This window comes from Centrocercus urophasianus, unplaced genomic scaffold (genome assembly GCF_019232065.1).
Source record: "Centrocercus urophasianus isolate 14NV4802_14NV808 unplaced genomic scaffold, USGS_Curo_1.0 seq_26, whole genome shotgun sequence".
NCBI classification, from domain to species: domain Eukaryota; kingdom Metazoa; phylum Chordata; class Aves; order Galliformes; family Phasianidae; genus Centrocercus; species Centrocercus urophasianus.
The window spans coordinates 5,104,756-5,120,109 of NW_024884822.1; the positions used below are offsets into that span (position 1 = coordinate 5,104,756).

At 37.6% G+C, this 15,354-nt stretch overlaps 1 protein-coding gene across 1 annotated transcript in view; it reads right to left on the reverse strand.

Annotated features, from left to right (window-relative positions):
* The window catches only part of GABRA1 (gamma-aminobutyric acid type A receptor subunit alpha1), a 38,100-nt gene extending 23,286 nt beyond the window's left edge, over positions 1-14,814 (reverse strand). The window contains exons 1-3 of the mRNA XM_042826384.1: positions 14,741-14,814; positions 9,796-9,908; positions 925-992 (exon numbers count right to left, since the gene is read on the reverse strand). Coding sequence (XP_042682318.1) covers positions 925-992; positions 9,796-9,908; positions 14,741-14,814 — 255 coding nt within the window. The remainder of the gene's footprint in view (positions 1-924; positions 993-9,795; positions 9,909-14,740) is intronic.
* Between the last annotated feature and the right edge of the window lie 540 nt (positions 14,815-15,354).

Sequence of the window (15,354 nt, forward strand, 5' to 3'; positions counted from 1 at the left end):
CTGCATTTTCAGTTTTGATTAAACAAATGACAATTTTGAAGAGATAAATTGAACTTCCTATGATATTTTTTCCACATGTTCTTATTTTTTCTTTCTTCTGTGAATGCTTCTAGTTAAATGCAGGCAGTAACAAGACTGAATTTTCTTTCTTTTCCCCCCCATTTAAATTAATGAGGCTGTTTTCAGCATTCATCTTTATACAGGATCCAACAGATACTAGTAATTGCAAACCAGGCTTTCCCTGTCAATAGCAATGAAGATCTCATTTATATGCTTAATTTAAAGTACTTTATCCATATTTTTACACATTTTTTTTTATCTCTTAAGACCAGGGATCGCAACATCTTCATTCAGTTTTCTGAACTTCTGAATCCCCTGCAGTTATCTGGCAATTTGATTTTCACATTCATGCCATAAAGAAGTGACACTAATTCTCTCATTAATCTTCTCTTCTCTTTCAGCAGCCAAGTTCGAAGAAACTCACTTCCCATTGATCAGTAGCTTTTAATATAAAAATACAGGTTAGAGTGTATGGATGTCACATTGTAAGCACAAGTGTTAATTGCATTTTAAGATTATGATCTTTCTCAGCAAATTGGATCAATGATGTGCCAGCAAGGACCTGAGCAATCATTCTCAGAAGAGTACTGATCCAAACCTTAATGCATTTCATAATATATTAGGTAGCAAATATAAGGTCTGTTAAAATACATTATTAAAGTCATCGAGGATGCTAATTTCAGGGCACTTAAATGCAGTCACAGCTAGCAGGAATCACTGCACATAAATGCTGACAGCATTTTGGAATCAAGTGCTCAAAAAAAAACCAAACAGTAGTAAATAAGTTATTGCTTACATCCTCCATCCTTCAAATTAAAAAGACAAGAGAAAATGAATGCTCTAGAAATATAGGCCATCACTTACCATATCATGGTCTGAAACAGGCCCAAAGCTGGTGACGAAGATGTCAGTCTTCACTTCAGTTACACGCTCTGATGAAGCAGGAAATTAGGACAGTGAGTGTCTATCAACAGTCTTCATTAGATCTAACCATTACCAATTCTCACAATAAATAGAAAAATTATTGGCTTTGATTAGCAATTCTAAAATTGGTCTACAATACAGTCCTGATAATTTATTGCTTCTCAATGTAATTTCACAGTGAATATTGTCAGCAACATTTTTTTTTGTTGTCGTGTTTCCATGGGACTTTTTGAGACATGACTTGTACTGAAACAGCAGACATAGTTCTGCTGTTGTAGAAATCCTGTCACTCTTTGACTATTAAAGGTTTTTGTCTGACAATACAGATAGTGCCAGGTATTTTACACTTTACTCTTAAAAGTCTTATTGGGTACCCAGTGCTGCTGGGCAAGCTGATTGAAGGTCTCTAATAATTTACCCCAGGCTTATGAATTATGCATTTAGTGCTGAGACACAGAAACACAGAAAAAAGAGAGAGATAAAATACATTCTAGTGTATAAAAAAGTAAAAATTTTTATTTATTTTTTGCATGAGATGGCTTCATTAGTCCTGATTATGAGAAACAAAAACAAGTTAAAACTTATCCAAATGAACATAATCTCAACCTCTCTACTATATCTTTTTTATGTCTGTCTGATTTCCACACAGAACCAAACATTTGGCTTATGGGGATGCACTGTTTAAAGTTCCTTTAAGAAATTCACAAACTGCATCTCTCTCCTTCCTCTCCCTGCCCCCTGTACTCAGACTACCAGTCACTTCTGAGCATCCTGGTATTTTCTAGGATACACATCAGAAAATGCTCACCCAGGATGGCAAGTATCAAAATAACTCTCTTGAGTTAAATATAGTTGCAGGGAATAACAACACCTGAAGGCATACATCCTAACAGTGTTGAGTGGGGGTAACCCCATCAGCTCTCAGAGTGATCTCAGAATATTTACTATTTACTATGAGCACTATAGAAACCAGTGTGGGTTGGGGTTTTTTTTGTTTTTGTTGTGGTTTTTTGTTTGTTTGTTTTAGGAATTTCAAATGTGGAAGGAGATATGCATTTCTCAAATAACTTCCAAATAAAATAAATAATGTGTGAAATCTGCTACACTAAAACTAATTTTAAAGAAGCTAAAAGAAAAGTACATGTACAGAAAGTAAAGGTCATGCAGCGAAGCAAAAACTGACTAAGAAGTCATAAGACTAAGAAACATATATAGATCTATAACATCTATATATTATTAAATATTGTAAAATTAGATGAAAATAATTAATAGAATCCTCTGATTTGAAAAACATTTCAGATGTGTTTTCTTGTTGGTGGTGGTTTTTTCATTGTTTTTGTTCTTTTTTTTTTTTTTTTTGCATCTGGAAACAAACAAGATTAATTGAAGTTCTTACACAAAGAAAAGTGAAATATGTTTAAAAACAATATACACTTCCATGTATAACCCAAAAATTCTAATGAGAGTCAGTGTTCTACAGTGTACATAGGGTTTTCAGTTGCATTCTGAAAGCTCTACAACTTGTCAATATATATGTTTAATAGTTTTAATAAAAAACTTTATACAAAAAAAATGCCTCTCGTTGTAAGATAGCAATAATCTGAATATAAAATTGCTTCTCATTCTACCATCATTTCTGTAATGCACTGAATGACCCTTGTATTCTGTTAGAAAATCAGTTCAAAAATCAGGAAGTAGGAAATCTGTAGCACTCGTTGGAAAAACTGAAGGATGAAATTTCTAGTTTATTATTTGTAATTACAGAAAGTAAAGTACTGTGATGTGGCTGAGTTGCTTAATGGTGGCTCTTTTGGTTCTTTGAATCTGACAAAACCATTGGATAGGTGCAATTTCCTACTTGGCTCTCCAGTGAAATGAAGGCATGACCTTATCACTGTTTACAAGCTTTTCAACTGACTCAGAGAAATTTAAGGATTCTTTTGACATCTAATTGACTCTTGTCTTAAAGAAATCCACAGTGAGAATTTAATCTTCTATTACGGGAAGAAGCATACGGTTATCCAGAAAGTACTTGGCTTGGAAGAAGAGCGCTCTCTCCTTCAACTCATCACTTTTACAAAGTTCAAGAGGTGAAATCTATGGTCTGGTATGAAACAGCCAGCAGAAAAAGAAGACATAGTTTTCACAAGGTCCAGTAAGACACTCATGAGTACACTTTTTAAGTTACAGATGTTTTATCATCTTTTCTTGAGACTGAGAATCTACTATCATCATAAGATCTATTAGCTTTCTGTATACTGAAAAGCAAATCTCTAACTCTTTAAAAGATCCTTCATTCTGACTTGCCATTTCTCCATCTCCTTTCTACTGAGGCATTCCCACAAGTGTCATTAGGAAACAGAAGATGCTGGAAGCTCTTCAGAATCAGCCCCAAGGAATTCATTCTTAATAATATAAACTCAGAGATTTAGGAGACATATGGTCATGTGTGGAGGTTAAAGTTCAAGGAAATGATTTTGGGGAAACAAAATGGAAACTAAAGGCTTCCAAATTAAGATGGAAAGTTTTTGAGAAAATAAATAGAAAATTAGTGGTGCTTTTCATTTCTATACTGCAGCAAAGATAATTTAAGTGACAGAAAACTCATAATTAGTAATAGAAAAATTTGATTCTGAAATCACAACAGACTGTTACCATCATACCAGTTAGACTTTTACAGACCATCTAATCACTGTCCTCCTCAAATCCAAAAAAAAACCCACTGTGCACATCATCAGATGATTAGTTTTTCCTTTGATATGTACCACATTTTCAAGAGGAGTGATAAAAATGTGGAAATGTGTATGAAGACATAAATTAGCCCTTCCAAATCTATGTGGAAGTTCTGAAATTTTTGTTTACTGTTTTACTAAATAGATGATTCAGCTGTGCTGTGTTTAGAGCTTCAAACGTTGTGAGTCACTCCTGCACAGAAGATGCGTTTACTGTATGCATACAGTTAGGATGTATATTTAGAATCAAGGTTAACCATGTTCTGTTTAGAGCTTGAATATCATGGGAAGGCTTAACTGTGCTTCAAATGCTCAGAATGCACTGAGATTTGTTTCAAGAACTTCAAATCCTGATCTATATTCAAAATCTTTACAATGTCCCTAAGAACTAGAGAAAATTCTAAGCTATTGAACAAAACAAGTTCAGGCCAGGAGCTCATCTTACTGCTGAGGATAAATCCATCCATTGTGAATACATTGGCCATGTCTCTTGACTATAACATCTTTTTCCTGGACCAGGAATTGATAAGATATCTGTAGATCGTGTAATTCCATTAAAAAATAATAATAAAATAAAAAGTAAATTATTGGTGACCAACTAGCTTTACATTATGTTTAATGATGTACACTGTAAGGTCCAGCTGGTCAGCAAAATGACTACTGTGTTTAACATGTAGGCACCAGAACACAACATCAAGCAATAAACTAGTTTATATCAGGGGGAAATTATTTTGATCCAGATATGCCTACGAAAGCATCAGTCAGTGTAAACTACTGTCATTGCTTACAACCACTGTGTTTTGGTAATGATGCTAGGATAAACGCTTTAAATTAATACGTAAAAACAATAAGTGTTTTGATTTAAATTCCCAGGGAGGTTATTATTTCTAGAATTGTGACTGGATTACAAATTGAGAACAAAATAAGGAATATAGATTGATTTTAACAGCATGAAATAAGCCCATTTATCATAGAGAACTATACATTAACTATTTCCCTTTCTCACCTGCTGGTATATGAACACAAGCCTTATCAGAATTACTCATTTTCGTATTTTAAATTAATTTCCTTATTTTTGATTCTGCACCTGCTCCCCCTGCATGTCTTGTTTAAGTGTGTGCTATAATTATTAAAATGGAGAAGAGTCTTCCTGTGGTTTTGAATGAAAGGGAATTAGATGCCTGTATGGTGTAAACTGCTCCTACTGAAGAAAAAACTGCACATGGACTTCAAAAGTAGATACCAAAATGGAGAACAATGGCCTGTCCTGACATTGCTCAGCCATAGTCCACGCTGCTATGAAGGCAGCTACGCCATCACATGCTAACTCTCCCCACAGCAGTTAACAGCTCAAAGCTGCCTCCACAGAGTCACAGAATCACAGAATGGCCAGGTTTGGAAGGGACCTCAAGTATCATGAATTTCCAACCCCCCTGCCACATGCAGGGCCACCAACCTCTACATTTAATACCAGACCAGGCTGCCCAGCTCCCCATCCAACTGGCCTTGAACACCTCTAGGGATGAGGCATCCACAACCTCTCTGGGCAGCCCGTGCCAGCACCTCACCACTCTCATAGGGAAGAACGTCCCTACTGTTGTATCAAAGCTATTTTCCTAAGGTCTTCTCTGTTTACAACTGTCCTTACATCAGTTACCTACAAAGTTGGAAACAAAACAAAATAAACCCTTTAAGTTCTTAGAGGGTGAAGTATAGTATCTGATGCTTCTTCATTATGGGATTATGAGTAAGCTTCAGTATAGGTCTCTCTTTTCATTTAAAATAGAAATAAATAAAGTTTAACTAAATTTTCATTGCATATACAGACTAGAACCATATTTTCACGAAATTATGTTAGTTTAGATGTGAGCTTAAATTAAACAATTTCCACTGGGACCACGATCACCAAAAGGTCAGTTTATCATATATTTATAGACAGTGTTCTAGAAAAGCTGAATTTTAAAGCCTATTTAGCATAATACTGTCAAGTTTATTCTCTGTCATTTTAAATATAAGCACTTTGTGGAAGTAATGAATTGCCTGAGATGGACCAACATTCCACCTAGGGACAGTCACACTCAGTGTTGATATCCATCACAAAAGACAGATAACAAATATCCCTTACTGATAACATTATAAAAATATAATTCTGTTCAATACTAAAGTAGTATTTGTGATCTATTTGGGATGCTCTAATGGCCACTCAACCCAACAATAAAAGCAAATTCAATTTAGGGAGATGTTATCTGACCTGCTTGATCAAACCTCTTCTTAGTTCTATATTAATCCATCTTTGCACTACAAAATCCCTCTCAAAGGGATAAGTAGCATTTGCAGTTGTTCTAAATTAAGAGGTCACAGGCCACCTGATATCATTTAGTTTTATAGAGGAGATGTGTACACCACTAAGATGATAGTTTAAAAAAATTCTGTAGCTACACCTGATATCATGTTATTGAATCTCAAGCACCGGGTGCAAACAACTTGCCCTGTGAAAGCTCTCTCTACCCTGTGGCCCTCCATGCCTGCCATGGTAGTAAGCTAGGACTCGTATGTATTCTCCACATGAATACATCCCAGAACAAAAATCAATGTGATATTCATTTATTCACAAAACTTATTTTTGTATCATTTCTTATTGCTTTTCCATTCTTTTAAACTCCCACCATAGATACAGAATTTTACTACGGGAGGTCACCAAACATTGACTTCAGTTTTCCTCCTTATAGAACACCTTCAGATTACGGTCTGATTCTTTCTTTTGTTCAGCACTGTGCACTGGAAAAGCGAGCAACATCTTTTTCACTCCTAGTACTAGGATGCATTCAGTTCACACAGGAAATTAAGCTTTTACCTAAGTGACTTCGCTTTTAATTTTTTTCTCTTAATGTCTGCCATGATTCTCTCCTTTTCAGATTCAGCACATTACTCTGTACAATCCCTCCATCTTCCTTCTTGTAGATGAGTATCCTCTTGTAGAGTTAATAGGGGTCCTCTAGTGTGATTCAGAACATTTTTAGATTCATTTTTAAAGTTCTATTTTCCAAGCAGAAATAACTGTAAATATAGTTATCTGTCCACGTTTATGGATGGATGCTAAGGATGCTGTTTCCTAGTGATGTCTGACTAAATGACTGTGCCCACATATGCAGTTAGTGAACATCTAAATAACACAATTTATATCAATGATTATTGATAACAGGTGGAAATTTGTCAGTGCAAAATGAAATGCTGTGTTTTTCCTTTAAAGAAAAATGAGATTAATGTTAGCCACAATGCCGTTCTTTAAAATAATACACATATTCAGTTATTCAGCAGTTTTTCCCAATGGGTCCCGTAATCCATATTTTTATATTCTTTCTAAGGATAAGTAATTTGTTCTTTGTTTAATGGCAGAATGCTCAGAGCTATACACTTTATTTCAGGTATGGTCTTACTAAGTAATCTGACAACTAATAGTATTTAATGCCTTGTTCTCTGAAAAGCATATGCATTTCTTCATTTTCATTTTGAGGTGATACCGCAAAAGTAAATGTTAAAAAAGGGAGGCTTTAAAATTAATCAGGCACTGACTCCACTCATGCTGAAAGAGCGGTTCAAAATTAGTCAGAAATTCATTCTCTTTTTTGTTTCTGTTCATGTACGTAATTCAGTTTCCCATATATTTGGAATATGTATACGTGTAGTACATAAGGAGAGGTCTTAGAGGGATAAGCAGAGAGCTTTCTGCAATTTGGCCCTTTCTATAGGAGAAAGTAACCGTACCATGCATTGTTTTACTTCATTTACTCTTTCTTAGAAGACACAGAAAAAAAGAAAGTGCAAACATTTTGAATTTCCAGTAGTGGATCAAACTGTAATGGAAGGCTGTTGAACATCTGCCTCCAAAAACCATGCTGTACTGATACATAAATTTGCACTTCTTGCTGGATATTTCTATGTCTGGAACATGTCAGAATATATTCCCCCAAATTATCTAAACGAAATACATCAAAATTACATTATCTCGAGTTTCCTAGGCACCATGTTTTGAAAAGCTGAACTTCCAGCTGAATTCCAGCATAAACCCTTTATTATAAATTGGCATTATAATTAAAACTACTGGCCTACATGTATGTCTCTAGTTTGTGGAATAAAATCATGTCTTTTGAATCAAGCATTTTAAACATGTGTATGGGAACTGCTGAGTCACGGCCTGAACTTCTGATTGATCACCTGAGGTGAGCCATGAATCAGCCAGAGGAGCACAGGTGAAGGCAATTCACCTGTGCTGCCGGAAGGGGGTGGAGCCTGGCTGCACCCCTCCTAGACCTATTTAAGAGCTGGCTACCAGAGGGGAAGGATCTCTTCTGGAGGTCACCTCTCCTGGTGTTTTCTGGTGAGCTCAACCAAAGGGTAAGCTCTTAAGCTCTTCCACTTATTCTCTTTAGTGATCGTTGTCTACTTTGCCTAATTCTCTTGATTATATTGTGATTATAACATCTTGATTATACAAACATGAATCTACTGCACAGAATTTCATCTGATGTGGGATTCTCAAAAGGTCTTGATACACTTAGTTCTAGTGTTCTCCACTGAGGAATAGAAGAGCAAATTTAAATTTATTCTGAGGTACTGATATCACAAATGTACACTGTATTGAGTAAAAGGCAAATTGTAGTCTTACAGGTCTTTGGCCTGGGTCTACGCAGACCTTGTGACCAATCTCTGGATTGCAATCCAGAGGAGAGAAATTCCTTTCTTTGGGTCTCCTTTTGTTTACTCTTCCAGTAACTGTAAAGTAAATCCTAACAGCTACAAAACTCACAAGAAATCATCATGTTCTCAGATTTTTCTTGTAGATGTGTACCAGACTTTACACAGTTTGCAGAGTTTCGTTTATTTACTGCCTTCTGTGCTGTGTTTATTTACTATGATATAGTAGCTTACTGAATTCTACAGTTGCATTAATCAAAGATTAAAGAGCATTTGTTTCTCTACTAATCCAAAGGTTTACAAGCAAATAAGCAAAAGTACTGGTAGATAAGTGATTCTTATTTTGTTTTATATTATCTGAAACTGCACACAAAAATTTACAAACCAACCCATTTTTGAATGTTTTTTCCTAATAGACCCCTTATAAACAGAATTTTATCTCTGTATCTATGTCATTCTTTTAAGTCAGTGAAGTCAAACCATGGAAGAAGAAGGCTCACAATGCAAGAGCTATTGCAAGATGCTAGCCTTGAGTCACAGAATAATATTAATTTTAATTATCTTTCCTTTCAACCGCAGCAGATGACATAAGAATTCTTAGTGCAGTGTGCCCTGTTTTTCTTACAGGGTGGTTCTGCTGAGAACTGGTATATGAAATCTGTTAAGTAAAACTTTGTGGGGTGGGTGTGTTGCTTTGTTTTTGTTTTGCTGGAGAGGAAAAGTGGCACAGTTAGAATCTCTACCTTTATCAACCTTTTAAGACCAAGTTCTTGGATCATGTCTCTGACAAACAAATCAGAGAGTCAACGCAGGGATGCTGGTAAGGAGTAGGGTTTGTAAGAATATTTTTATAGACATGTAATTGCTATATGGTTTTATAACTCTTTATGGATTCAGCCCTGAGAGCAGAAGAAAGACATTATTACCAACAAAGACAAAATGTTACAGAAACAAATCCTGACATACCCAACGGAGAAAAAAATGTTATAAACTTCTCTGAGACATTTATATGTCTAAGGTTAATTGATGTTTTCTGTTTTAAAACCAGATCCTCTTAGTCAGTGGGATTTTTGCATGTTTGCATGTGCTGTTTGGGTCTGATTCATAAATTTTTGCCATTTGTCAGGTCACATCTTTTATTCTTCCTACATTCAAAATTTTAATAGATATTCAGAGGTCTAAAATTGTCAACCATTTTCTTTCTTCAAGCAAAAATGTGTGAAAACTGAGTATGTGGAAGACAGCACAGCATTTTTGAAAAAAAACACATTACATATCAACGTTTATATATATATTTATAAATTGAAGGAAAACAAGTTTATATTGGAAAAATAACATTGTTTTAATTGTTTTTTTCTCTAACACTTTGAAAATTTTAACGCACCTCCCAGTCCTGGTCTCAGGCGGTTATCATAACCGTCCAGCAGGCGATCCAATATCCTGGTAAATACTGTGGTGTTGTCTTTAAGTTCATCTTGCGATGAGGTTTGTCCATAGCTGAAATACACAACAGTTAAAACTGAAACACAGCTATCAGGAACCTTACAAAGCAATAATTCCAAAACATGTTTAATCCTGATTATTCTGATTTATGGCCATAAAATCTCCTCCAGGAAATTGCAATATAGGGTTGTTTCACTTAAACATTTTATTTTTAAATTGTACATTTTTAGTGAAATCTGAGAAAACTAGTGCCTTTCCATGAAGGGTGAGGTGAGCAAATATAACTTCAATTCCTCAATGCTTATCTCATTATTCAGTAATCTTTATAATAGTCCAACATGTTTTCAGTAAACGGCTCATTTGTGTTACAACAGATAATGAAGGAATTGCATGCTAAGAAAGACAAAGTGATTTGCATTAAAAAAAAGTGAGAGCACTGATATTTAAGAACTGAAAATAAATGCTAAAAAACAAAATCAAGATCCCACCAAGAGTAAATAAGTAAATCATATGAGGGTATACTATCACAAATCTGTAAATAATCGTGCTTTACTTCCTGTTTTCTTCTAGTGGCTGCATTCAGAGGAATGTCTCCCATTTTTCCTTACAGATGGAACCACTTCTTGCGAAGCAGATCTGTCCTATCTCTAAAGCTTTGCTTACAGATTCTGAATGTATTACTCTAACTCAGCCAAAGGTCCTGAAATTTTGCTTGAATAAGGGCAGAATTAAGCTCTTTGATCTCAGCTACCAAAATCTTACTTCCATCATTGCAAATCAGAACGAAGTCCTTGGGCTTAGTGGTTTCTGTCTGCTGTAAAAGGCATCAGAATTGACTTTTTTTCTTAAATCTGAAACCTTTCCAATCATAGATAATTCCCTTAATCATAGATTACAGTTGTCTTAAAGCCAAGCCCAGTACCATTTTTTTCATTCATTGCTGGGAGGACTTCCACTGTAAACATGTGTAGTCATCATGGTGGTCAATGGCTCTATGTCCAGGTGGAGGCCGGTAACAAGTGGTGTCCCCCAAGGGTCTGTCTTGGGACCGGTGCTCTTTAACATCTTTATTAATGACATCGATGAGGGAATTGAGTGCACCCTCAGCAAGTTTGCTGACGACACCAAGCTGAGTGGTGCGGTTGATACGGTGGAAGGAAGGGATGCCATTCAGAGGGACCTCGACAGGCTGGAGGGCTGGGCTCGGGTGAACCTAATGAGGTTCAACACGGCAAAGTGCAAGGTTTTGCATTTGGGCCGGAAGAACCCCAGGCACCCGTACAGGCTGGGAGGAGTGGTCCTTGAGAGCAGCTCGGCAGAGAAGGACCTGGGGGTCCTGATGGACGAGAGACTGAACATGAGCCAGCAGTGCGCTCTGGCAGCTCGAAAGGCAAATGGGATCCTGGGCTCCATCAGGAGAGGGGTGGTCAGCAGGGACAGGGAGGTGATCGTCCCTCTCTACTCGGCTCTTGTGAGGCCCCATCTGGAGTACTGTGTCCAGGTGTGGAGCCCTCAGTACAAGAAAGACATTGAGATTTTGGAAAGGGTCCAGAGGAGGGCGACTAAGATGATCAGGGGGCTGGAGCACCTCCCCTATGAGGACAGGCTGAGGGAGTTGGGCTTGTTCAGCCTGGAGAAGAGAAGGCTGCGGGGTGACCTCATTGCAGCCTATCAATACCTGAAGGGAACCTACACCCACGAGGGGAGTAAACTCTTCAAAAGGGCTGACAACAGCAGGACTAGGGGAAATGGATCGAAGTTGAAGGAGGGAAGATTTAGGTTGGATGTTAGGGGGAAGTTCTATACAAGGAGAGTGGTTAGGCCCTGGAACGGGCTGCCCAGGGAGGTTGTGGATGCCCCGTCCTTGGATGTGTTTAAGGCCAGATTGGACGGGGTCCTGGGCAACCTGATCTGAATGTGTGTGTTTGGTGGCCCTGCTAGGCAGGGGGGTTGGAACTACATGATCCTTGAGGTCCCTTCCAACCCGGGTGATTCTGTGATTCTGTGATCATGACTGAAATACAAAACACTGCTTTGCAGAACATCACTTTCTCATGCTTGATACTGAACTGGATCAACAGTGCAGTACCAGAAACGTCTGTAAAGCTCAGCTACAGCCACAGCCGTGACTCTTTCAGCAGTTTGCTATCTGTACAACCCCGGTGGTACATGGCTCTCAGTGCTCTGACAGTTGCTTCTGCTCTAACCAGCAAAGGCCGTCTTGCAAGGAATATTACCAATATGCAAAACAATCTGATCCCCTTAAAGTAGCTGCAAAATTATCTAGCAACGCATCCTTTTGAAGTCAGACATTCTTGTATATCTGACATAGATATTCCATTGTATCAAACAGAAAGGAGGAGGAGAGGTTGTCTGAGTATGGATGCTCTGCAAATGCTTCCAAGCTATTTCGCAGTTCAGATTTGAGTAAGTATCACTGCATATTTGAACAAGTTTTAGATCTGACATTCACAGCATTGTTTTACTTCACTCGTATGTGACTTGTGGAGAACAGTTTTCAAGGTACTTCAGTGCATATAAATCACTGTTCCTAATGAAGAAGAAAAAATCTCAAACAGCCTTTTAAAAATGCTGGCAATACTATGCATTTCTTCTAGTCACATCATACAATTTCACTTACTACAGATTAGGTTGATTTGTATTTATTTTTCATACCCACAGTTGCATTGTAAGATGCTAATATGCTTTTCTTTTCTTTTTCCTGTATGTCACTAAATAACAAGTTCTCTTGCTGTCTCCTTTGAGCAGTATCTTGTAAAGCATTTTTTCTTGTAGGTCTTATGTAGAACTGAATACAGGAATGTTCACTGGATTACATTCTCTGTTAACACTCATTGTCATTAAACAAGCTGCTGCACATACATCTCTCAAGGATAGCAGAAGGTCATCAGAATTAAGGTGGCAAAAGGATATCAAAAGATTTTTAGAAATTCTAGGGGTAAATAACTGAGTGTGTTTGCAGAAGCACTGTCAGAAAGATGGACTATAGAGGCAGCACAGTCTGAGCAGATGCAATACAACACAGCGCTTCCACCCTGGCTGTTGCATCTGTCAGTACCCTCACCTGTTCTTTCCACCATTTTTTCAGAGGTAAAGAGCACCATTAGGGCTGGTTTTAATGGACACATCGTCACAACAGGAAGAATCTGAACATTTGTGTACGTATCAAGCACATTGCAGCTCCACAGGGGCTGTGATATTTCAGTCAAAACTCCCATGTTAAAGCAGCCCGTGTGCTGTTCTGGATTTTGTGTTTTGTTTTGTTTTTCATGAAAAATGATATGGAAGGACTGTGTGCTTCTGCATCGCAAACATTTTTGTCTGACAATTGTTTTTTTCTTAAAGAATTAACAGCACTCCAGAAGAAAAGGCAAGGGAAGTTACTATGACAAAATGGCTCTAAAAACAGATGCAATTTATGTAGAATATGTACATTTGTGGGAAAAGTGACTGTATGTGACTGTGGTTTCATATTAAGCCACAGTATAATAAAACACTGTGCACTAACTCCATCTACAGGTCATTATAATACTGACACACCATATAATTTTTAAACACTAGTCCAATGCATTTTAGTTCTCGCATTAGCAATGCACTTGCGTATGTTATAGACAGAACACACATGAACATTCACATGTAGATGTACACATACTGATATAACAACTCAACACATTTTCACAAGATTACCTAGGCAGGCCAGGTGTAGGACTTCATGAACACTTGAAAACCTCACGTTTCTTAATATGTGATCAAAACAAAGGCGTTTCTTCTAAAACATCACACTTATTCTATACAGTAAAGGAATCAACTGCTTTTATTTCTGATTTTTTTTTAAGAGAAAACAGCTGTGCAGATGAACCTTTGTCCTTTTGCACACTTCAGTCTATTGAAATTCATCAAGGTACCAGAAGGTAAGCTCATCTAGAGCTGCTCATATGTGAGAAGACACTGTGGACATCCAGGTGCAAATGAATCTTATAGGAATCACTTTCAACACAGCAAAACTGAAGCTGCTGCTGGGTCATGAGGCAGCACTACTGACAATACACAGATATTTTCAAAATACAGAAATGTATCTTCCAGTCTTCGTAACTCCTTTTACTCATTTTTGAATGTCATAGCCTTCAGTATACTCCAAACTACCTTACAGTTTTTAGTTAACATACTTGCTGTTGGATAATGTACCACTACTGATTGTTCTGAATGCTGTTTTTAGATCAAAACTTTTACATACATTGCATAAAAATTCAATGCAACATTGTCTTTCAAATAGTTCAGCTGTCAGGTTTGAGCTTGCCTATTCCTTTGGAGTCTGCTTTGGAGTCACAGGTACAGGTACTGACTTAGAACACAATCCTCAAAAAAAAATCCTCCAAAAAATGACTTCTATTCCCTTTTCCCCTGGGGATAAAATGGGAGAAGGAGCTACGGGGCTGGGAGCATTCCAGCAGCGCCCACAGGAGAAAAAGTTATGAGCAAGCACTCAAATGAAAAATAAAAATCAAAACAAATCCCATTAATCACAGGTGTTTTTTTTTTTTTTCTCTAAGAAAGTTTTACTCTTGAGCAGCCATTCTGTAAGAATATAAAAGCCTAGATAGGTGTTTAAAACTCACTTTGCCTTTAGCTTGTTATAGATAGGCTTTGCTTTGTTTTATTCACAATACTGCTAAAAAACATATATTGTTATGCAAACAAATTGCAGTTTTCTTTCAATCTTCTCTTAGTTAGATTTATCTGGGATTTGAATAGGGATTAACTTTCCTCAATACACTGAGCAGTAGTGCAGCCCATGCAATATTACACTGCCGCATTAAATTCAAGGTTCCCAAAACATGTCGATGCATTCAAAAACATCTCCTCACCTTCTTTCAGTCAGTGCATTCAGCAGCAGGCTCCAGGCCCAGAGGCAGTCGCAAAGAACGAGGAGTCTCTTCATGGTGGGCTCTGAAACTGAAAGGAAAATAATCGTCAGTGCCCCCTACATTAAAGCAGGTACTATGGGAAGAAGCCATCCCATCCAGGCGACTTTTGCAGAATCGTTTGGTGTCAGACAGTGACCTCACAATACCAGCGCTTGTGTCATTCAGCCCAAGGGGGGCCTTGGCCATTTTGTTTTCCTTCCCCTTTTGCACACAGAAGCTTGGAGAGGAATGTATGTTGCACTCAGGGTTTGTTCTTGTTTGCATTATTCTTGAACTTCAACAAAAGTAATTATGAGTTCAAGCTGCTGTCCCCAAACTCTGAGACAGTCCTTACTCCATTCTTTCCTGACAAGGCACCTCCTGACATTTCCAGGTAAGCAAGTGTAATTCTCTTGTTTGACTTGAGCCAGCCTGAGCCCTTCCAAGGCTCCTGTAAGGTGTCAGTGTGTATCTGTGCTCCAGAGGAAAGCGGTGCTTCCCCCACAGACTCTGCTTTGCTTTGGTGTGGCAGCAGCAACTTTCTTCTCTGGCTGAGACTCCTCTCCTCTCCCCTG